The sequence below is a fragment of the Ambystoma mexicanum genome, chromosome 5q, assembly GCF_040938575.1.
Source record: "Ambystoma mexicanum isolate Mex_15411 chromosome 5q, UKY_AmexF1_1, whole genome shotgun sequence".
Lineage (NCBI taxonomy): Eukaryota > Metazoa > Chordata > Amphibia > Caudata > Ambystomatidae > Ambystoma > Ambystoma mexicanum.
The window spans coordinates 1,076,065,657-1,076,087,553 of NC_090933.1; the positions used below are offsets into that span (position 1 = coordinate 1,076,065,657).

Genomic DNA, 21,897 nt, shown 5'->3' on the forward strand with positions numbered 1-21,897 from the left:
TACATTAAGCAAAGGTGCTAATCCTAGTGCAGGCCCATGCCAAGCAACTGAAATCACTGAATTACAGAGACTCCAAGGGAGGAAGAGACTTTCCTCAAGTTTTCAGAAGGAGACTGATCATTTGATGTGGATGGACACTATACACTATATTTTAGAAAACTATGTTCAGTAAGAGCCAGAAAATAAAGGTCAGTGTGCACTCACCCAATTAGGCATACTATGGATATTCTGTAAAATGTAGAAATGTATACAGTGTGCGTCTTGCGTGTAGTGCATGAAGCACAAAACAGACAATTGTGGAAGCAAAATGTATGTACAACAGCCTTAAGAGTATGGATAAAGTGAACCATGAACCATGAACCCTCGTATTATAAGATGGTTGAAGGCAAGAAGAGTACAATGGCATGAAAGATACTCCCGAACCTTCTGTGAAGTGGAGAGACCAATAAGACATGTCAGGTAGAAAGCCTAGCACCCATAAAGCTCTGCCAAAATGAAGATGAAGAATAGAGGGATCTAGCATGTGATCAAAAAGAACTAAGAATGTAGAAGCTAATGAGCACTAACACAAGACTCTGCTAGACAGACAACATAAGATGCTGCAATGTTACATTACAAGGTCATGAGAATTGTCATCTTTGCTTAGGTAATGGGTTACTACTTATTCGTTGGCTGTTGTCAAACCTAATAAAAAGGAGTCTGTCGTAATCCAGGGGGACTTCACTTCTTCAGATGAGGATGTTCTGTCTGGTTGTCTATTTGCATGGCAATATACATATTTATTTTATCTGCAGTGGTTGCCGCACTATAGGTAAATTGACTATCAAGTTCAATAGCAAACCCGAAAATTGCTAATAACTTTTGACTTGCATGACGGATTTGGCTGGTATTTTGCAAAAAAAAAGGTTTGTCACGCCCACCACGAATCATCCCGCTCGCCCACCCTCCCCCCAGATTGGACATTTTGGGAAAGGTTTGTTAGACAATGAAAACATTAAGATGGGGAAAAACACTGTTTTCAGCCTACTCTGATTCATTTCCCCAAAGAGAAAAAGTCCACATTCCTGCACCACGCACAGCAAAAACCGCTGGACTTAATTGGGCTAGGTAGCAAACATCTTGGGCACGAAGCGTTGACTCGATTTCTGGGAGGGGTTTGGTGTTATTCAGTTCAGTAGTTGTTAAACTATTTGACAGCGAAGAGGGTGCACCTTCTCCCAAAATTACAGCTATACATGTGTCCCACAATACATCAGCGAGGCCTTTCAGAAATGAAAAATCCACCATTTTTTTGTTCAAAGCAACATATACCTAGGGTCATAACGGGTTTAATTGGGGTTAGCCAAAAACAAAAAGTGGAAAAAATGCCATTTGGAGGATGAAAAGGGATGAAGTGGCATAAGGCTAGAGGTGGGGAGGGTCAAAGAGGACACAATGAGAAATAAGAGAGTTGGGGCGTGGGGGAGCTGGAGACTAAGTTCAGAGCTCAAACATCTTCGCATAACTGGGGTTACGCCTGGGGATAACCAGAGTTATAGTAGAAAATGTACTCAGGAATGAGAGTGCGTCACATTACCAAGGTTATTTGCAGGCGTTTACGGATAAACAGGGTTATTTACAGTGCATTGCAAATATAACCGTGGTTATGGGATAAAAAGTAAAAACATTTTTTAAAAATGAGTTCCAAATAGTACAAAAAAGGAATTTACAACTATAGCGAGGTGGGGGTAATAGTCGAAGGAATTGTTAGTGTCATGGTAGAGTTTTAAAATGTACAATGGGCACAGCCAATGGCCCTGGCTAGTTCGCCTGAAAGACATTTATAGTGGCCATGGCTGAAGGCCGTGGCCACTGCCCATTGCTAGTGGCCCATAAAAAAACGATGTTATAACAAAACCCTTGAAATTCACTGAAAAACCCTTAGTTAAGGTTCGGTTAAGTTGTTCAGATATAACGCAACACAACTGTGAAATTCAGCGGACATGGGAAGTCATGACCAGCTTACCTTGGCACATACATATTATAAGAGAAGGGATTCACAATGACAAACAAAGGGCATTATGAGGGACATCAACGGAAGCACACTGAGTTCAGCTGGTCATGACTTCCCACATCCTCTGTATTTCAAGGGCTTTGTTGCATTATATCAGCGCAACTTAACTGCACCTTAACAAAGGTTTTTTTAGTGCACATATATACATAAACATATGTATTAAACGGCCTGTGGTAGTGAGCATGTTATTATTGTTAAGATGGTCAACTCATAGGAAGAACACTTTTTGGGTGGCTTATAACTTTGGTGCCGAATGACGAATTCTCACCAAACTTTGCATAATCATTCGGAGGTGGCCATATATATTTTTGCAAAGTTTGGTGCAGTTTCGTCAAGGGAGAACAAAGTTATGAGGGGCTCCCAAAACTTTGAAATCATCATGGACCTACAGCCCAAACCACTAGACTGATTTAGACCAAACTTGCGCAAAGAGTGGCAGCTTGGTCCCGAAAACGTGCTTTTGCAAATTCGTCCAATATTATTTTTTAAATGGCCAAAAAGTGGTTGAAATAAATTGGTGATATCTGCGTCCGGCCTGCAGACTAACTTCCTGATTCGGTGTCCCCGGACACCTCTGGACTAATCAGAGAGCCGCGTAATGTTTTTGGACATCGTACGGTCCTCTGATTGGTCAATTAAAAACGTGAGGTGCGTCAAAACTTTTGAAACAGACGCCATGCTGGAGACGTGGACTGCATCCGTAGTTTTTTTTAAAAACAATATTACACTTGTCAAACTAATTAATCTCTGGGCAGGTGAGGGATGATGAGGGTGGGATGGTAAATGTGAAGTCATCATGAAGTAAGAGACAGACAACAGATTCACTTTTGTAAAATAAAATGTCTTTTTGTTTAAGTAAGGATGGATTAAAGCTGAACTTGCCCTATGCTAAGGTGGGCTTTCCCTACCTGAAGACACAAAGGATAGTCTGTGTCTTTAGGTTCAACTCAAAAGTCTGTCTGTGTTCAAAACCTATACTTGCCCTTGCAACTAAAGATATACAATGTGTAGGGATGTCAGCAACCAAATGAAAGTGTCCCAAATAAAGTTCTGAGCTTCTTCCAGCTCCTGGCATGCTTTACAGCTTCTCCTTTCCAAAGTTCAAAACTGTTCCAAAAAGGCTTTGGGGTTGGTTCCCTTCCCCAAGAGTTCAATACAGTTCACAAAGTCTTGGGGTTGCCTTCCCCAAGAAGTCCGCTCTTCCAGCTATAGACTACAATCAGTTCAAAGTCTCTTTGATTCCAGTTCAACTTTGTAACCATCCAGGTTTCTTAATAGTTCATACTGATTGTTCTTTTCTTTAATCACTTTAGCACTTGTTATACAATGCAGCTTGCGTATCTTGCCTTTCCTTGGATCTTTCCAAGTAGGGGTCACTCGGTCTAGACGCAGTTGTCAGACCACACGGTCGACCCATTACAGGTCACACAACTGATGACCCTTGGCACCTTGTTATACTTATTTGTTATCTTTGGGATTTTTTTTTGCCAACACAGGTTTTCTCTCTCTGAACCTGTGTCATTAATGAACATTCACTTCTGTTTCTCCTCGGCAGTCTCTTGGCTTTGCCACAATGTGTATTTCACACAATTTAATTTGTGGTGTTCATTCTTTTCCACCACCTTGCTTTCACTCTGTCTCTAAGTGCTCATCAATTGCTTTCACTTGGTTTTTATTTGTGCCATATTTTCATACACTTTATACATCTTTCATTCAGTCCCGTATTCAATCATTCTCAAAGGTACTTTGCAGCTCGTTCGGTGTTCAAAATTCCTCAATTCGGTTTCCAACCACAATTAATTTAAGTTTGTTTGTTCTGCATCTTTATATGCCCCTTTCCAGACCTCGGAGTGCCCTCCATGTGTCTTCTGGTTTCTGTTCGGCTTCTCCTTGCTCCGCAAGAGCGTTTGCTGCCTTTGAAACCTGCTGCAGCCTGGAGCCCTCAGTGTCCCACAGATCTGACTGTGGACACACGGCACAGGGCACCAACCCTCTCGTGGCCAGCTCGGCCCCAGCGTCTCTCTCTCACCCCTCTGCAACACACATCGTCCTTTTCATCGGCCCTTCTCCAGCCTGCTCCATGTCTGCCAGCTGTGTTGTCATCTCCAGGCAGGTTTCTCCTCCTCTTATGCTGGTCTCCTTCTTTATACACCTGTGGCTCCTTAACAGGTTGCAGGTGTAAGTCCTTTGCCTGACCATTCCAATGGTATTCCTCCACAGTCCTCTTCCTCGTCCCAGTATCAAAGTGGGGTGAATGAATGAGAGGGTGCATGACTCCCAGTTGCCTCATCCTCGTCCCAGTCTTACAGGGAAATGATTGTGGAACAGTTTGTGTGTATGGAAGAGATAAAGGCTGACAACCTTGGAAGGTAGAGCATGGGTAGGGTTCAGTCTGCCAAGGGAAAGGGGGATACCATGTCTCGCCTAAAGACATCCTCTCCCCACTCCCCCAGGTCCCTCCACCCCAGTGTTCCCCCCTCGCATCTCCACCCCCAGGGTCAGGATTTAAGAGCGATGGCCTTTCCCTGGTCACCTGAGAGGAAGTTCCAGGAAGATCCAGGGGAGTAGATGGGAGGAAGCCCTCAGGTTCCATATATGGCCATAAAGCCAAAAAGTGTTTTTTAATCTCCGATGTCTGAACATCTCAGATATTCAGGGACATTCCGGTGATGTTTGCGAACTTGCCAAACCTTTGCACATATCCATGCATATTTCTGCATTATAGGGTCGGTGAAAAGCAGTTTTTGGTTGGTTTATAACTTAGGCGCTACTGAATGAAACTACATACAATTTTGCATTATTATTAAAGACCCACCCTGAAATGTTTGGTGTTTATTTCGCCAAGAGGGGGCAAAATTAGAGGGGGGCGGCAAAATACATGAAAGGCTTATTCATTTGGTGCCATTTGATGAATCTGATAACGTTTTTAGAATTTCGGGATAGGTTTGAATGGAAAATAAATTCTGCTTGCGGCTGCAGCCCAAAGTGCTGGACAGGATGGCAGCAAACTTGTGCAAGGAGCATCAGCAAGGACCTGAAGGCATGCTGCTTTTGCTAAACGGTCCTGTGTTTTAATTTTTTGAAAGTTGTCAAAATGCAAGTACAAAAAAAAATGATATAACTTTGCTGCTTTGGCAGTGGGCCTGGCCTCGGCAAGGACAAATGTCTACTCTGATTTGCTTATTGGGGCATGCAGAATGCCCCATGGATTGTCGAGACTGGCCATGGCTGGTCACATTATGAGGGTATAGTGGACACTGAACTAGAATGCAGGGTGGTTGCAGGGAATAACGGGGGTGGTTTTGTGGGGCTGCGGTATTGGTCCAGCCTCATGCCGTAGGCAATTCAACCATGACTTGCAACCCCAGCATGTGCTGCTGATAACGACACACATCAGTATGCATTGCAAATAATGTGTTGGTTAAAGGAGGTTTATAGTTCGTCCATATGTTAAGAGGAATTATTAATAACCTATACAGTGATGCAAAATCATGAAATATTTTGACTCATAAAAACCTATGAAATTCACTGAAAAATCTTCGTTAATAGGGACGTTATGATTAAGATGCACTCATAAAAATCTATCAAATTTAGGGAAACTTTGTTAAAGGCATGTTATGGTTACAAGTAAAATCGAAAAACCCAAGAAATTCACCAGTTATAGTAAGCTATGCACCCATAACTTATGCCACTGCCATGCACTGTTAACACTAACACCCAGGACATCAAAGATGACAATCACAAATGGCATCATCAATGACATCACTGATGACATCACATATGATATTACTACTGCGTAACAATGCAAATGGAACGTCGGTATAAGGGGGACAACCTACAGTCTCATTTACAACATATCAAAGGTGATTGGTAGGCTTGTAATAAAGTACTCCATGTCACATAAAAGATGCTTATTGCAAAAAACTGCAGTTTTTTTTCACGAATCAAATATTACATAAGGAGAAACAACGAATGCAGTATGGATCATAGAAATTAAGTATTCTTAAGATGGTATGTTTAGGTGGTACAATGATAAGTCGTAGCATATCCCCCATTCCCCTTCTCTCCATTCCCCTTCAGCTTGTATGTCTGGCTTCTCTCCTGTTGCTCCCTCTGATGTCTCCCTTCTCCTATCCAAAACTCATCCTACCGCCGCCCCCTCCGATCCCGTCCCCTACTATCATCCCTATCCTGAAGAAACCGTCTGCTAATCCCCTTCTTGCATCCAACTTTCATCAAATCTTGCTTCTTCCTTTCCCATCTAAGCTACTTGAATGCTTGGTCTACTCTCAACTCTCTGCTTTTGTAACCAACCTTTCTCCTCCCCCCCTCTCAATCTAGATTCCGCCCTAAACACTCCACTGAAACTGCTCTCACTTATGTTCTCAACTCCCTCCTCACCGCTCGTTACTCTAAGTAATCCTCAGTCCTAATCCTCCTTGACCTCTCTGCGGCCTTTGACACCGTCGATCACCCATTACTTCTCAATACTCTTTTTCCTTTGGTTTCATAGGCTCTGGGCCTCATTACACGTTAAAAACCGGCCATTACCAGCATGGTGCTATTAACGTGTTCGGTGTCGCATGATGCCGCTAATAGCATGGCATTACGAGTACGTGGACACGAGCACAGCACCATGCCGGTAATGACCCTACCTCCATGCCGCAAAAGAACCCAAAAAGTCCCTTACCGGCTTCGACGAAAGCGCCGATAGCACTTACGACTGCTATTAGCGATCACCACTATTAGCAGTGACCGTAAAATTGCGGAACCGGAAATAGCGTCATCGCACAGGAACGGGAAAGAGCACGGCGGCCATCTTTAAAAACACAATCCATTGCCATCCTCAGCAGCCAGGACCTGTTTCCACACGACTCCAACACCAAATCATCCCGGATACCCTGAAGATGCCAAAGGACATCAAGAAAGGCGCTGATCGGCAGCACAAAGAAATATTCACCAGCGAGGAGCTGATCATCTTAACCGAGACCCTTGCCGCAAATGCAAATGTTGTATTCACCAATGACATGCAGCGTGAGACCCTCGTGAAGAAGAAGGCCATCTGGGCTGAGGTTGCACACAAAGTCAGTGCGGTGGGCAACACCACCCGCACTGTCAAGGACTGCAGAAAGCGGTGGGACGACCTACGGCTCCGGGTCCGCAGCATTCTGGCTGCAAATCGCAACCTGGCTATGGCCACAGGAGGTGGAGCCGATTCTCCAATAAAACTCCGGGAGTGGGAGGAGACCTGCGCCAGCACTATAGGCGTGGAATCGATCGAGGGAGTCGGAGATATGGAGCGTGGTGCGCCCACTTCATCAGATGGAGGTGAGTGTACACATTAAACAATGCACTGTGAAGGTTGAGGGCCCCCTCAAATCTGAGTCCAGAACCAGCCCATGGATCCAGCCACAAACATACATGCACACAACCCTGCCAATGTGAGTGTCGCACCCCAACACACACACATGCACGCATCACCACATACACGTGCAACACAGACCCATTCATGCATGACCCTCCCGACATCCCCATTACCGGATTCCCAACTAAAGAGGTCCCAATGCATAGAGCGGCATGACGTAATCATTCTGCATAAGGCATGTAGAACCATCACCTATGATATTCCCTATTTTTGTCCCCCACAGGATCACAGACAGACAGTGATTAACAGGGCACTGTGACACATGCTCCCCCAGCCAAGAAAAAGCCCAGGACACAGGAGACAGGGGACACCGCCACCACCTCAACGGGCACCGGGAGGAGTGAGCACCAGCAAAGGGGTAAAGGCAGCAAGAGCGCCAGTTCAACACGGCCTGAAGCCACGGCTGCTACAATAGCTGCACCCACAGCAGTGTTCCTCCCCCCCGTCATTGGAAACAAGCACGGAGGGCCCGCTCTCTGCTGCCACCAGTTCCACTGGTGAGGCAGCAGCTACCGCACCGCTGTCGGACGTTGAGGAGACCATTGACCTTGACACGCAAAGGCAGACCCCCAGCCCCCCGCAATCAATTGAGCCAAGCCCACGGCCACCATCGCATTCAAGTAGCCATGGACAATCTGGCAACGACACCGTGGAAGGGCGCTGGAGCCCTCAGGTGTCCTCACCTGATGGCCGAGGCATGGTCCAGGGCGCAGCAGCCACCCCAAGAGCTGGACACAGTCGCCATGACCTGTCAGCCATCAGCAAGAGGCAGGTGGAAATAACAGCGCTGGTTGGCCAGCATGTGGAAGAGGCAGCCCATCTGAGGGAGGAGGTTAGGTCGAATACAAGCCAGACAAGAGAGGGCATGGAGGCCTGCACAAACAGGCTATGCAAGGAGATGGCCCAACTGAGGCAGGTCCTCACACGCATAGCGGACGCTATGGAGCGACAATATCCCCCCCCCCACCACAGGATCAACTGGGCACCTCCTCCTCTGCAAGTTCTCGTCAGACAAGCCCCCGCTGCCGCTCCTTGCGCATCATGAGGCGCACGCCATCCCAACCTCCCAATGGCGGTGGAGGCCATGAGAAGTACGGCCAGCAAGAACTAGCTGGCACATGTGCAGCAGGACACCTACGCACTACAAGCCACACATGGGGGTGTTGTGGGGGGAGGGGGAAAGGGTGTTTTTCGGAGTGTTGTGGGGGGAGGAGGGAAAGGGTGTTTTTGGGAGAGTTGTGGGGTGAGGGGGAAAAGGGTGTTTTTGGGAGTGTTGTGGGGGGAGGGGGGAAAGGGTGTTTTTGGGAGTGTTGTGGGGGGAGGGGGGAAATGGTGTTTGCGCAGTTGGGGCCATGCACTTTTTGTTCATAAATCAATCATAATACACTGTTGACAAGTTTAGACACAGGCTTGGTCTTCTTCATTGTGTATGTGTACTTTATTGGGGACAGGGTCCATTGTGAGCCTCACCACATACAGCAGGGCAACAATAGCCATCTCCATCCAAAATAGTTGACCCTTGTCTCTCAGAATATTTGTTAAATCAGATGCTGACGCACATCGTGTGCCTCCTGGCCATCGCCACTTGCATGTCCTGGTGGCCCATTTCCCCCATCCTCATCCCCATCAACATCATCTTCATCAGGTGGTTGCATGTCAATGTCAGGGGGCATAGACACATTCCGTCTGATACACATATTGTGCTGCATGACACATGCCATGGTTATCTTCGGCACTTTGTCATGGCCGTACAGGAGAGCCTCACCCGGCCAGCTTAGGCAACGGAGCCGTGTCTTCAGAAGGCCAAATGCCTGCTCAATCACGACGCGGGTACGGTTCTGTGCAAGGTTCTATTCCTCTTCGTGCCTGTTCTGTGGGTTCCGTATAGGGGCGAGGAGCCAACTCTTCAGGGGATAGCCAGCATGACCTGCATGGCTGGAACAATGGGGCCTTGTTACTGGTCACCTCAATTGCAACCTGGACATTTCACACTAATTCTGTTAGCATTCTGATTAGCATCCACGATTCCCAGCATGCATGGAGACGATCAGTGTAATTGCAATGTGAGAAGGTAAGCTAGTCCCTGCAAGTGGACGTGCACCATGCATGCCTCTGGCAGTATTTCCAATGTCCTGTGTGTGGATAGGTCCTAGGTGTTTCTGGGCCCAGGCAACCTTTGTACGACACTGATAGTGTACTGGCATTATGATTCCAATGTCCCCATGCTGTGAAGCAGCACATCAATAGTGGTGTACGGGTGTGGTTCTGTACAATGGATACAGGTGATCCCTTTGCATGCACTCAAGGGCGCCTATCTGTTGTGATGTTGTTCAACGCACATTTATATTATGCATATTGGCTGAATTAGTAGCTTTGTGCCATGTAGGGTATGGTATGATGTGCAATGTGCATGTGGATAGATGTGTCATGTATTGCGTTATGGACTGATGCCTTTGTTGTGCATTTTACTACTTGCATGTGGTTTCGTGTCCTCTCCATTGTGTGCTGCGTTGGTGGACATTGGTGTACATCTGTATGTCCCTCTATTGTACGGACGACAGTCCACAACCATCTCTCCTCCCTCAAACACACCCCACATCACGCTGCCATGTGCCTGCCCTGCTACTCACCAAGTAGCCACAAACTTTGTCCAGCATGGCGCTCCATGTTGCGTGGTATCATGGAGTTCCGCAGGACCATTGATTCATGGGTTGATCAGGGGTATCGGTCACGACTGTTGTTCTCTGTTTTGAGTCACATACCATTTGGAAATTGAAGGAGTGGTACTGCTTTCTGTTTCGGTAGACAGCCTCATTGTGATGTGGGGGCACCATTTCCACATGGGTACAGTCGATTGCCCCGATGCTACTTGGAATGCATACAAGTGAATAGATGCCAACTTTGTCGTTGGAGATCTCCTGGGCTGTCCCTGGCAGGGATATGTGTTCACTGGTGTGCTTCAGGGGGGCATCGAGCACCTGGGTCGGCGTGCGTGTGAATACTGGTTATGAAATGCCATGCATCTGCACTACCGTATGCTGATAGGTGCCTGCGGCCAGGTAGTGGAGCACAGTTACCACCTTCAGTAGAGGGGGGATGGCAGTACGGAAGTGTATGTGGCTCACTATGTCGTTGTGATTCATGTCCACCATGCTAGTGATGTTATCCCGGTCCAGGCGGCACAGGGTGTGTATCTGCTCAGGGGTTAGGTTGAATGGAATGGCTAGAATCCTGGGGATTGCTGGCTGCCTCTGTGGTATGACTGGGTGCACTGGTGTGGCTTGCTGGGTCAGTACCGCCATACTCCTCCCCCTGCGTCTCCTCTGTGCTGCCTGTTGTTGTTGGTGCTGCAATGCAATCATGTCCTCCAACCCATGTAATGCTGCAAGTATTGGAACCATCTTGGTGTGGGAAGGGGTGTGGTGTGCTCCTTTTGTGCTTCCCCAGTCTCCATTGCCTCCACCTCTGGTGTTGTGGCCACCTATGGCAGGTGGGGACACTACTCAGCTCTCTTAACGTGTGGTTCGCGATGCCGGTATTTCCTCCTTGCCGGTATGGGCTTCTTCGGCCAATACCATGCCGCTATTAGCATGTCCGCATGCCTTGTAATGGCGTGCTATTAGCGCCATGCTGCTATTTGCGACATGAGGGGTCGCGCGGCCACGGACTGGCTGCTATTAGTGGCACCGTTCTTAGCGGTGCCGCTAATAGTGGCCAGTACCGGTACCGTTATTCCCTTACCGCCTAACGTGTAATGAGGCCCTCTGTCTTCAACTGGCTCTCCTCCTACCTTTCCAACCATTCTTTTGCTGTCTCCTGGGGTGGTCGTACCTCCTCCATTTTCCCACTGGACTACGGTGTTCCCCAAGGCTCTGTACTCGGCCCTTTCCTTTTCTCCCTTTATACCTCCCTTTTTGCCTCTATGATCTCTTGCTTCGTTATTTCTCACCATTTCTACGCTGATGACACCCAGCTTTTTCTTTCCTTCTCTTCTTTCACTCCTGATCTATATCTCAATCTTTCTTTCTCTCTTACTGCTATCAAACACTGGATGTTATCCCACTTTCTCTCCCTGAAGTCTTATTCTTTCCCTCCAACACGCTTCCCCCTCCCTCTCCTTTAATTCACTTTCCCCCTTCTAACCTCCCCATCTCTGCCCATGCTCGCAATCTAGGCCTCCACTTTGACTCCATCCTCTCCTTTTCCCACCATATTTCTCTTACCTCTCGTGCCTGTCGCTGCCACCTCTTCAATATTCGTAAAATCCGTTCCTCCCTCACCTTCCATGCCACTAAACTCTTAATCTCTTCCCTCATCTTCTCTTGTCTTTTCTATCAGTCTTCTCTCCTCTATGCACTCCCTGCCTCTCATCTTGATCCCCTCAAATCCCTCTACCATTCTGCCATCCGCACCCTTTGTCTTCTTGCTCCTAATAATTCAATTTCCTCCTCGCTTTCTTACCTTGGATGGCTTCGTTTCCATTCCAAACTTAAATTTCACTTCCTCTGTCTTGTTTTTAAATCTCTTCAGGATCTCGCTCCCCCCACCTTTCCTCTCTCCTTTCATTCTACACTCCCTCCCGCTCCCTCCGATCTCTTCCTACTCACTGTTCCCCGTCCCCATGTGCCTCTTCTCGTTTCCGCTCCTTTCAGCTCCTTGCCCCCCTACACTGGAACTCTGTACCTCTCTCTATCCGCTCCATCCTCACCTACTCCTCCTTCCGCGCCTCCTTGAAATCTCTTCTCCATTCCCCGCCCTCACTTCTCTCTCACCTCCCTCATTTTTCCACTCCCCTTGCAACTTCATTTTATTCCCCAGTCCTGACGCCCCTCATGTCTCCCCTTTCCCCTCCTTTTTCCGTTCATTTATCTAGGCAAATTGTTCTACATACTGGTTTAATGGCTTGTTTCATGTTTGTAATTTGCTTCTATTTTTAGTATATTCCATGTATCCTTGTTGTTATATTGTAAAGTGCTTTGGTGTAAAGCGCTATATAAACAAAATAAATACAAAATACAAATATCACATTCTTGAGAAATTTATTATCTGCATGAGACCTGCTTCTTGTTCTATGTATGTGCATTATGACATCAGGGTAAACCCTTGGGAAAAGATCTTTAGAATATAGCACAAGGTCAAGCTATCCATGCACAGTGCCGTTATAGTATATGTATCATGGTTTCAATGTAGTATAACCACATGAAGTCCTCAGTTTAACATTAATACTGTAACTGAACAAAAACAACCCCCACAGATACATGATATAATTTGTGATGTCATATTTGATGTCCTGGGTGTTAATGTTAGCAGTGCCTGGCGGGGGTGCGAGTTATTGTTTCATAGCTTACCATAACTGGCACATTTCTTGGTTTTTTTTATTTTTTGTATTCACATTTCTATTAGATTTACTATAGTACAACATATTAAAGTTTACGAAAATAGGCACTGGGCAGGGTAAGCACAAGTCCCTTATTTACATAATCTCCAAGTACCTCTCCCATATTTCATCATACAATTTCAATTTCTTCCATTTGTTTAGAAATTACCCTCCCCATTTGAGACAATCCGTATAAATCATCAATCCAAACAAACCTGCTTGGCATGGTCACATTTTTCCAATCTCTCAGAATAATCTATTTTGCGGAAAGGTTCGCTCTAAAAAACAGCACCTCTGTGAGTAGCTCAAATCTTCCAACAGGCAATCTTCCCCCAACATTACAGTCTGAAAGTCAAAATCCATATCCGTTACTAAAACTCTATTCATTATTCTTCCAACCAAAATGACCTCACTTTTGAACAATCCCAGATCATGTAATCGAATGAACCTTTCATGTGACCACAACCGCAAGAAACATCAGTATCACTCAACCCTCTCACAAACATTTTGACTGGCGTTCAGTAGACATTCAGTATTTTGACCCGACAGATTATTTCCCCTAGATTCAGCAATGTCAAGGCCACATTTCCACATACCTTTTCCCATACCCCAGCCGATACCTCTGAGCCAGGGCAATCAGACCAGGCCCTAAGAAGTTGTTCATTCAGCCCCCTCCCCCGAAGCTCATCAGAAATGTATACATATTTGAGGCACAATGACCCTTTGCCTTTAGAGTCAATAGATGTCTCATAAGTACATCACCATCAGTTACTTTTCGATAGTCGCTGTATGTGCATCCTTGAAGCCCCTTTGTGGTAACCAAATTGTGGAACGACAACCACCTATTATTCTCGATCAGGTTTCTGATCCACTATAACCCAGTTAAGAACCAGTCCGGCCAGAAAAGCATTTTCCCATCTATCTTGACAACGATTTTACCAAACCGATGACCATGCCAGGACAGGGTCCGGTACTCCGCCGATGCTGAATGGCCCTTTATATTCATGGATGTCAACAGTGCCTGCGGTGAAAGTGGCATATCTCAGTCTCTGCCCTCGTCCACCCATCAGGTGAATTCTCCAGGAACGGTACAAAACGATAGATGATATAATGCTAAATCTGGGATCCCTAGACCCACCCCGCGCACCCCCCTCTCAATGTCATTGGTGTTAGTCTTCGCAGCGCACAGTGGTGGCGCGAGTTACGGTTGCTTAGCTTAACATAACTGGCAAATTTTTCTTGTTACCATAAGGTCCCTTTAACAATGTTTTTTCACTGAACACACACACACACACACACACACACACCACCCCCCCCCGTTATTTTGGCAGCAATATTCCTCCTCCACGTCTCTATGCTATCCCCACCTCCTCCTCATGTCTTCTTTCCACCTCTCTGTACCTGACTCCAACTCCTCCCCCCTTCCTCCAACCCGCTCTGTACCAACTCTCTGCTCCAAACTTGAGCCCCCTCCAAACGCACTCCTGACTCTGAACACAAACACCTATGCATCTCGCTGGACTTCTTTTATATTCTATAGGCCCCTCCCATTGGAAGGTTGCCCCCCCCCCCCTCATCGGATACTGTCATGATCTCTGCTTCCAAAAGATCAGGACTTGCCCGACTCCCTTGGAAGCAGACCCATAACCCTGGTTCCGAGTGCCAGCCAGTCCCAATTGGGACCTTTTGGACCCTGTCCTGGCGCCAGTGGCACCAGGCTCATAAAGATGCCCAGTCCCAGCGCTGGAAGCGCCGGGCTCATAATGCTTGGGTGGACTTACCTGTAGCAGACCATGCTGCTTACTTACCTGCCAGTTGAACCCCTGATCCTCTTCTGTTTGGGACTACTTTTCCTGTTGGGTGGGGCAGGAGCCACTCCCTAGGTTCAGAACACTGGAGCTCTTCTGGAAAGCAGGAACTCTTTTCTTAGGCGTGGCTGTGGAAGGAGACACCTAAGCACTACAGGAGGCTATTTAAACCACACCCGATGGATGAATCTTGCTTTGCGTTATTCTGCATTCTCTGCAGCAGAACGCTCATCGTGTCTTATGCTTCTGATCCTGGGCCTAAGGGAACAAAGGCTTACCATCCTGGAATCCAGTCTTCAGCAGCACCTGTAAAGACAAAGAAAGAACAGGTTAGCACTACGGTCTTCAGTGTCAGCGCATCTCTTACCTGGTCCATCGGCTGTCACCAACGCCTCGCGCTGCATTCCGGCATCTGAAAGACAAAGGCTTACCTACTCTTCGCATGCTCCGGAGGTCTTCGCACTGCATTCCGGCATCTGAAAGACAAAAGCTTACCAGCTCTTCGCACGCTCCGGAGGCCTTCGGCGCTGCATCCCGCATCTGAAAGACAAAAGAAGGTGCGTTTAAAGACATTGGGCAACTTTATTACTCACGTGCCATTACTCCTTCCCACGCCGAATCCAGTGGGTATTCCAGCACCCTTCAGCTTCTCTAAAGCTCCGAACTTGTACCTGCAAGATAAAAGGGACAGTTAGTGCGCATCGTGAAGCAGGCTACAAGCGCTTACTTACGTGCTTCCAGGCGCTTCTATTCCTCACGCGGGTTCGATCCTCAACTCTCATCAGCCCGCCATCCGCCATCGCCGGAACCCTGCAAAACAAGAGGTATCATTACAAAAGACTTTTAAGACATTTGAAGTGCCCAGAACTTACCGTTCGTGCAGTTAACGACGGACAGCAGTCCTCTGAGGTCAAGAGGCCTGCACCCTTATCCAGTGAAGAAACTGGTTACGGCACCCTGCCCGGAGGCAGATGGAGAGCTCGGCGTTCACTTACCGAAGGTGAGGGTGTTAACCTTTGGGGTTCTACAGGAGAAGAGAAAGGGAAGAGGAGAGAGGCACCCAATAACCACAGTTCATTAATCCCATATTTTCTATCTGCAGACATCTTACTCTTCGAGTCAGACATACAGTGCACAGAGGTCCAGCCCAAAGAGCCAGCCGTGTGTTACACATCACCTTTGAAGATACGGCATTCACCCAGTCAAGACCGGCGCCTCTGCGGGAATCAGGTGAGCGTTACAGATACTACCGTTTTCTTTGTGGGAGTTGGGATTGATTCTGCGTCCCTCAATCTCTCTTCTAACAAGAGCAAAGCCTTTCTAAAGGGTGTCTGCCACTATGGATCCACTATAGATCCAGAGACTTTATGTGCGCAGGGTGGGATCTTCCTGAAGTCTGCCCATCTCACTTGGTGTCTCTTGGGGCGCTGGCTTGCTCATCTCTTTGCTATTGGTGGTGGAACATTTTATAGACCAGAACGGACTCAGAAACCGGACAGGGAACCTACAAAAATGAATAATACCTTTATACCTTGTTCCTCAGAACTGAAATCCCTTAAAGGGGATGTGTCCAGAAATGTGTCCATGTGTCAAGCCCCTGCCATGCCAACAATAATTGTCCCCATAACACTCCTGGGCCCCACATCACACTGTGGGTGGTGGTCTCTTCACCCTTGGTCACTCCAACAGTCACTCTTGGAATCAAGGGGGTACTTTAAAATACTAAATGAAATGTTCGCTTTACAAAACTTCTTTGCTTTTAAAATAAGAAAAAAACTGTTCAGTATGAATAAGCATGCGTAGGAATGCAACTAACCAATTTCTGGGCAAGATCCAGTGCTTCACTGTGTCTTCCAAGGTGAGACAAACATCTTGCCTGGCTCTCCTGGACATCTCTTCTCATAGCAATGTTAGTTGAGGACAAAAGCGAAAAGCAGTTCCCATACTCCAGAAGCGCTTTCTACAAAAAGATAGAAACATGAAATTACAGATTTGTTGAGCGAAGGAGAAATGCCTATATTAGCTTTCACAAAAGGCAACACTGATGCTCCCGGGAGTGGAAGCTCTCCTGCAGTTCCCAGATCTGAACAAATGATTCCAGAGAAGCAATTGAAAACAAAATCCTAGTCTTGAAGGTTACTACAGAGGCTGGCTACAAACAAAGCCCAAAACAGCACCATCCAAGCAATCCCCATCGCCCACGCATCTTGTGCATTTTATGGACCAGGAATACATGCCCGTAGTGAGGGGAAAAAAGCTGAAATACAGTTGTGGAAAGAGAGGGAGGTTCATATTTGTGGAGGTGAGCCCGAGTGCCTCGAGTCAGAAAGTATCTCTGAAGAACAGAGACATAGGCAGTGCAAAGGAACATTGGAAGAGATGAGCAAAAGACAGAAGTTAGGAAGATAAATAAGTCTAATCTCATTTGATGGTCCCAGCACTTTAAAATAATTATTTCCCACTTATTCAAAATTAAGTTGGTCCTTGGCAACTGGTGAACAATTGTATGTGGGGGGAGGTTATATGGATTGAAGGGTTGTACTATACATACACATACATGTATATGTAAGAAAGTCCATTTGAGCCAAGTCACACATTCCACAACGCCACCTAGTTGCCATCGATGGAAGTTCACCTCCAGTTCTGAGCCACAACAGCAAGGCATTGTGGGTATGTAAATTAGCTCAAATGCAAAACTTTTTCTCCAGGAAAAGGTCTTCGTCTAAAAGGGCAGTGCTACTTTATACAGAGCTTAATCAACCCAAGACAGACATTTGGAAGGCTGCCAGGACAACTACATGGTGGCGTTGTGGAACGTGTGACTTGGCTCAAATAGACATGGACAGACACAGACACAGACACAGACACAGACACACACCTGATTTAAGAGTTCTAGAATCTTTATTCTAGAACAGTACATTTTTGTAGAATCTTTATTCTAGCACAGTACAAGTACAACAAATGTGCTACAATGCTTAACCAGTCCATGGCTCTCCTCACGGGTGCTCGCAAATGTTGGGGACGAGGTCGTTCAATTCCACCCACCTTACCATTCCCGCTGCGACTGAAGCCATGTGTGAACCAAGGGGGGAAATACCCCCACTGTACCTGATCGTGTAACATAATATAGAAATGTATCTGCAAAACATAATCCACTGCCTAACCATAGACGAAAAAGAGACGCCATCTTTTACTAGGGCCAGAAATCGTTTCCCTGCAAAACCCAGCTCTCCCCATCTGCAGCGCCTCACACAGCACGGAGAGCACAAGCCCCCACCCTCTCCCTTCCTCAGCAGCTCCGCGCGACTCTTGTTCTCACGGAAGTCCAATCATTTATTGTTGCAATTGTCCCGTATCACTTCCCCAGAGTGCGCTCTCTGCAGAGCATGAGATCAAAGCAAAACTCATAACACAAGTGCCCATCCATCTCCACTAAACAGCCCGTGCCCTTTCAACTCCCTCCTCACCGGCCAGGTCCCCCCAGTTCCCGACCCCTCACCCTTCTTCATGTTGATAACCATCAGATCCCTCACGTTGCCCATTCCAGAACACCGACCACAGGCCTAATCCCAGTCAGCAGTATTTCCTCCCAACAGAAAAACACGTCTCCCTATATCATGAGTTCTAAGAGGGGAGGATGGCAGATCCAGCATCTGGGGAGGGCACCTGGGTACTGGGACAAAGGTATCAAAGAGGATCCCAAGTGGAAGGGTCACAACACCAGTATATTGTCAATTTTTCTTAATACCCCTGTTCATGTAAGAATTTGTAGGCCAGCCATTATTCTTGTAATTGTTCGTTTTTATTGCTTAGCTTAGATAGAGAGGACTGCATCACGTTTACCCTGACCTTCACACCGCGGAGAGGAGCTCAGCTGACCCACGTGGGCATGAAGCAACTGGAAAAGCAACAACCAATCAGCACTCTACCTCCCTTATAGTATCAACTGTTCCATAGGGCCCTTTCCAATTGAATGTTAGGATTTGTACATTATATGAAACATAGTTGATGACGCTGTGTGCCCTTTTAATGTGCTGCCCGGGCAGCAGAGTTCATTGCTTGCTTTATTTTATATAAAGTTTTGTTCTTCCATGCAAATTGTCTCTTAGTCGAATTCCCTAATGGGGTGTGTCGATTATTCTGGCAATTGGATATCACATACTTTTGCAGGGTGCATGCCTTCATTTGGTGACCCCTCTTGTGTGATATTCCTTGAGATCCCCGTACTTGCAGCGAGATCCATGGCTTCTCCGGAAGGGCTGCCCCCACCTACGGGTGACCAGTACCCAAAAACGCATACGCAGAAGAAAGAGGTTCTTGTGGGTTCTGGCTTTGCGAATACCCCGCTGCTCGCTTGAGCCGGGTGCGGCCCCAAAGGAGAGGCGCAGAAGTTGTGGAGGTCTTTAGGATCAGCAATGGTTACAGAAGGTTGCACATACAGAGGCAGGCGAGTATGATAGAGTACAGAGAACGGAGAAAGGGACCAGGTTACAGAGTGGTCCGAGAAAAGGGGCACAGTAGATTGTGGCGGGACCAGGTTACAGGTTGGTCCGCCACAATCGTGGCATACATTTAAACAAGGATACAGATGTCAGAGTGGTGTACATAGTGGCATAAATAAGATGATGGTTCAAATGAATATAGTTAAGTGCGGCTAACAGACTATTGTTGGGTTATGAGTAGTTCCTTGAATTTGGCTCTGAATGACCAAAACGATGTGTCAGCACTAATTGCAATAGGTAGTGCATTCCAGCATTTTGCTGCTAGTACTGGAAAACTTGCTCCCCCAGCCGTTTTCAGGTTGAACTTCGGGATGTTGAGTTGGTGTAGGTAAGGGGATCTGGTTGGTCTGGTAGAGTTCTGTCTCGTAATTTTGTCTGAAAGGTATCGTGGGGCTGTTAAATATAGGCATTTGTGTGTAATGACCAGTGCACGTATTTCAATTCTCTCACGGATGGGGAGCCAGTGAGATTCCTTTCTGAAAGTGGAGATGTGGGCCTTGCGGGGAAGATTGAGAGCACATCGGAAGTCGTTATTTTGGAGTATCTGTTGTCTGTTCAAGTTGTGGTTCGTGGAACCAAGGAAAAGTGTATTGCAATAGTCCAATTTGGACAATATGAAGGCTGTAGCCAATGTGAGGCAGCTGTTGGTGGATAGAAAAGGTTTACAGGCATTTATAAGTTTACTGGTGTAGGCTGTAGATGAGATGGTGGCGTTGATTTGCTTTTTAAGAGAGTGTGGAGTCAAGATACACCCCTAGTGTTTTGACTTCTTTTGACACTTTTATGATGTCGCCATAAATGGTGAAGGATTGGTATCTGGGGTCAAGTTTGTTGAGACTGGCCTGTGAGTCGACAATAAGCAGTTCCGTCTTGTCATCGATTAAGCCGAGGCTATGGGTGACCATCCATGCTTGAATTTGAAGGTAGATCTCATTCAACTTTGCAACATCCTTGTCATAGATCCCTGTGAGAGCGATGAGGACCTGGGTGTCTTCCGCATAGTTTGTATATGACATGCCCAGGTCATCAAGGCGGTCAAAGAGGAGCTTAGTGAAGACATTGTAAAGCGTGGGGGAGATACAGGATCCTTTGGGGACTCCACATTGGATTGGGACCGGGTCAGCCGCAGCGGCGAAGACCCTGGTTGTTCTGTCTGATAGGAAGGACCGAATCCAATTGGTGGCATCCTGGGAGAATGCACCAGTCGAGGAAAGGTGTTTGGTGAGAATTTGGTGGTCAACTAGGTCGAAGGCTGCGGACAAATCCAACGAGAGCAGGATGGCCAAATTGCCATTTTCTTTAGCTTCATCCATTTGGATTTTTAGATCCAAGAGGGCTGTTTCGGTCCCGTGCCTGGGTCTAAAGCCAGATTGTTACAGTCCTAGAAGGTTGTTGTCTTCCAAATGTTGTTGTATTTGGAGGTATGCTACTCTGTCTAGTATTTTCAGGAGAAAAGGGACCGTTGTGATGGGCCTGTATTCGTGGGTGTGTTAGGGTCTAAATTGTTTTTTTTTAGCAGAGGTAGGACCTAGGCCTCTTTAAGGTTCGGGACTACTGCGTTTTTGAACGAGGCATTGATCAAAGATGTGATAAAGGGAGCTAACTCTCTGGCCCCATCCTTAATGACTGGGGCAGGACATAGGTCACCTAGACAATTAGATGGTTTTAGGCTAGCAATTATGTTTATTACTTCAACCTCTGTGACTGGTGAGAAGTGGAAGAGGGGGCAGTCAGGATGAGGAGAGCTATGCAAATGGCTGCTGTGGTCTTTGGCCATGAGACTAGCTTTTTTGGATTCTATTTTGGCTTGCAGGAGAGCTATTTCATTTGAGAGCGCTTTTTGGATGTTGTTGCACCAAGTTTTGTCCTTGATGCAGTCATCGGTGGGGGGCACGGGTGATTCAAATTCTCTTAGGATGGAAAAAAGCTCTTTCGTGCCAGATTTGGCGCTGTGTATTCTTGTATTGAAGATCTCTTTTTTGGCATTCATAATAGCAGCTTTATATGTGGCTGCTGCCAGTGAGAATGTTGCCTTGGTGGTGATATCAGGGGCTTTTCTCCAGCTGGATTCAGCTGTTCTCTTGAGGTTACGAAGTGCCTTAAGTTCTGCCGAGAACCATTTGTTCACATGAGCAGTGGGTTTAGTCTTTCTAAATTTAAGTGGTGCTATTTGGTTCAGGGCTTGTTCCAATGTGTCGTTGTAGAGGTCGACTAGGGATGTGGGATTATTGTTGCTGGAGTTAAGAATTTCAGAGGTGATTGGCTTTATTAGAGGTCTCAGATTTTCAATGGTAATATTATGTGGGTTTCTGGCTAGAGTTTGCGGTGCATTGGTGGAAGGTTCGCTTTTTTCGGTGCCCTTGGGTATGGTAAAGGTAATAAGATGGTGTTCTGACCAGGCGCATGGTGCGATGTCTGTCACAGAGATGTCACAGTTGACTTCAGCAAGCCAGTCCAATGTTCTGCCTTTAACATGTGTTGATGTGTTGGGTCAGACCTAGTTGTGTGATGGTGTCATTAATCAGGGAGGCATTAGCATCATTAGGGTCCTGAAGGCCGAGGTTGAAGTCGCCCAGTAGAGTGATTTGGGAGCCTGGTTTTGTATTGTCTGTCAATATATGGGAGATGTCCTCCTCAAAGGAAGTGATAGCTCCTGGAGGTCTGTATATAAGGTGAAAGAGTATGGTTCGGGAGCTAGATAGCGGGAGTTTGAAGGATAGCAGTTCGGCAAA

General features: G+C 46.7%; 1 protein-coding gene across 3 annotated transcripts in view; it reads right to left on the reverse strand.

The window, feature by feature from the left end:
* The window catches only part of C5QH8orf76 (chromosome 5q C8orf76 homolog), a 366,825-nt gene that overhangs the window by 175,223 nt on the left and 169,705 nt on the right, over positions 1-21,897 (reverse strand). For 2 of the 3 annotated variants that reach the window (XM_069621574.1, XM_069621575.1), the window contains exon 3: positions 16,480-16,623. The exons of the other annotated variant lie outside the window; for it this stretch is intronic. In XM_069621574.1, coding sequence (XP_069477675.1) covers positions 16,480-16,623 — 144 coding nt within the window. The remainder of the gene's footprint in view (positions 1-16,479; positions 16,624-21,897) is intronic. 3 annotated transcript variants of the gene reach the window in all.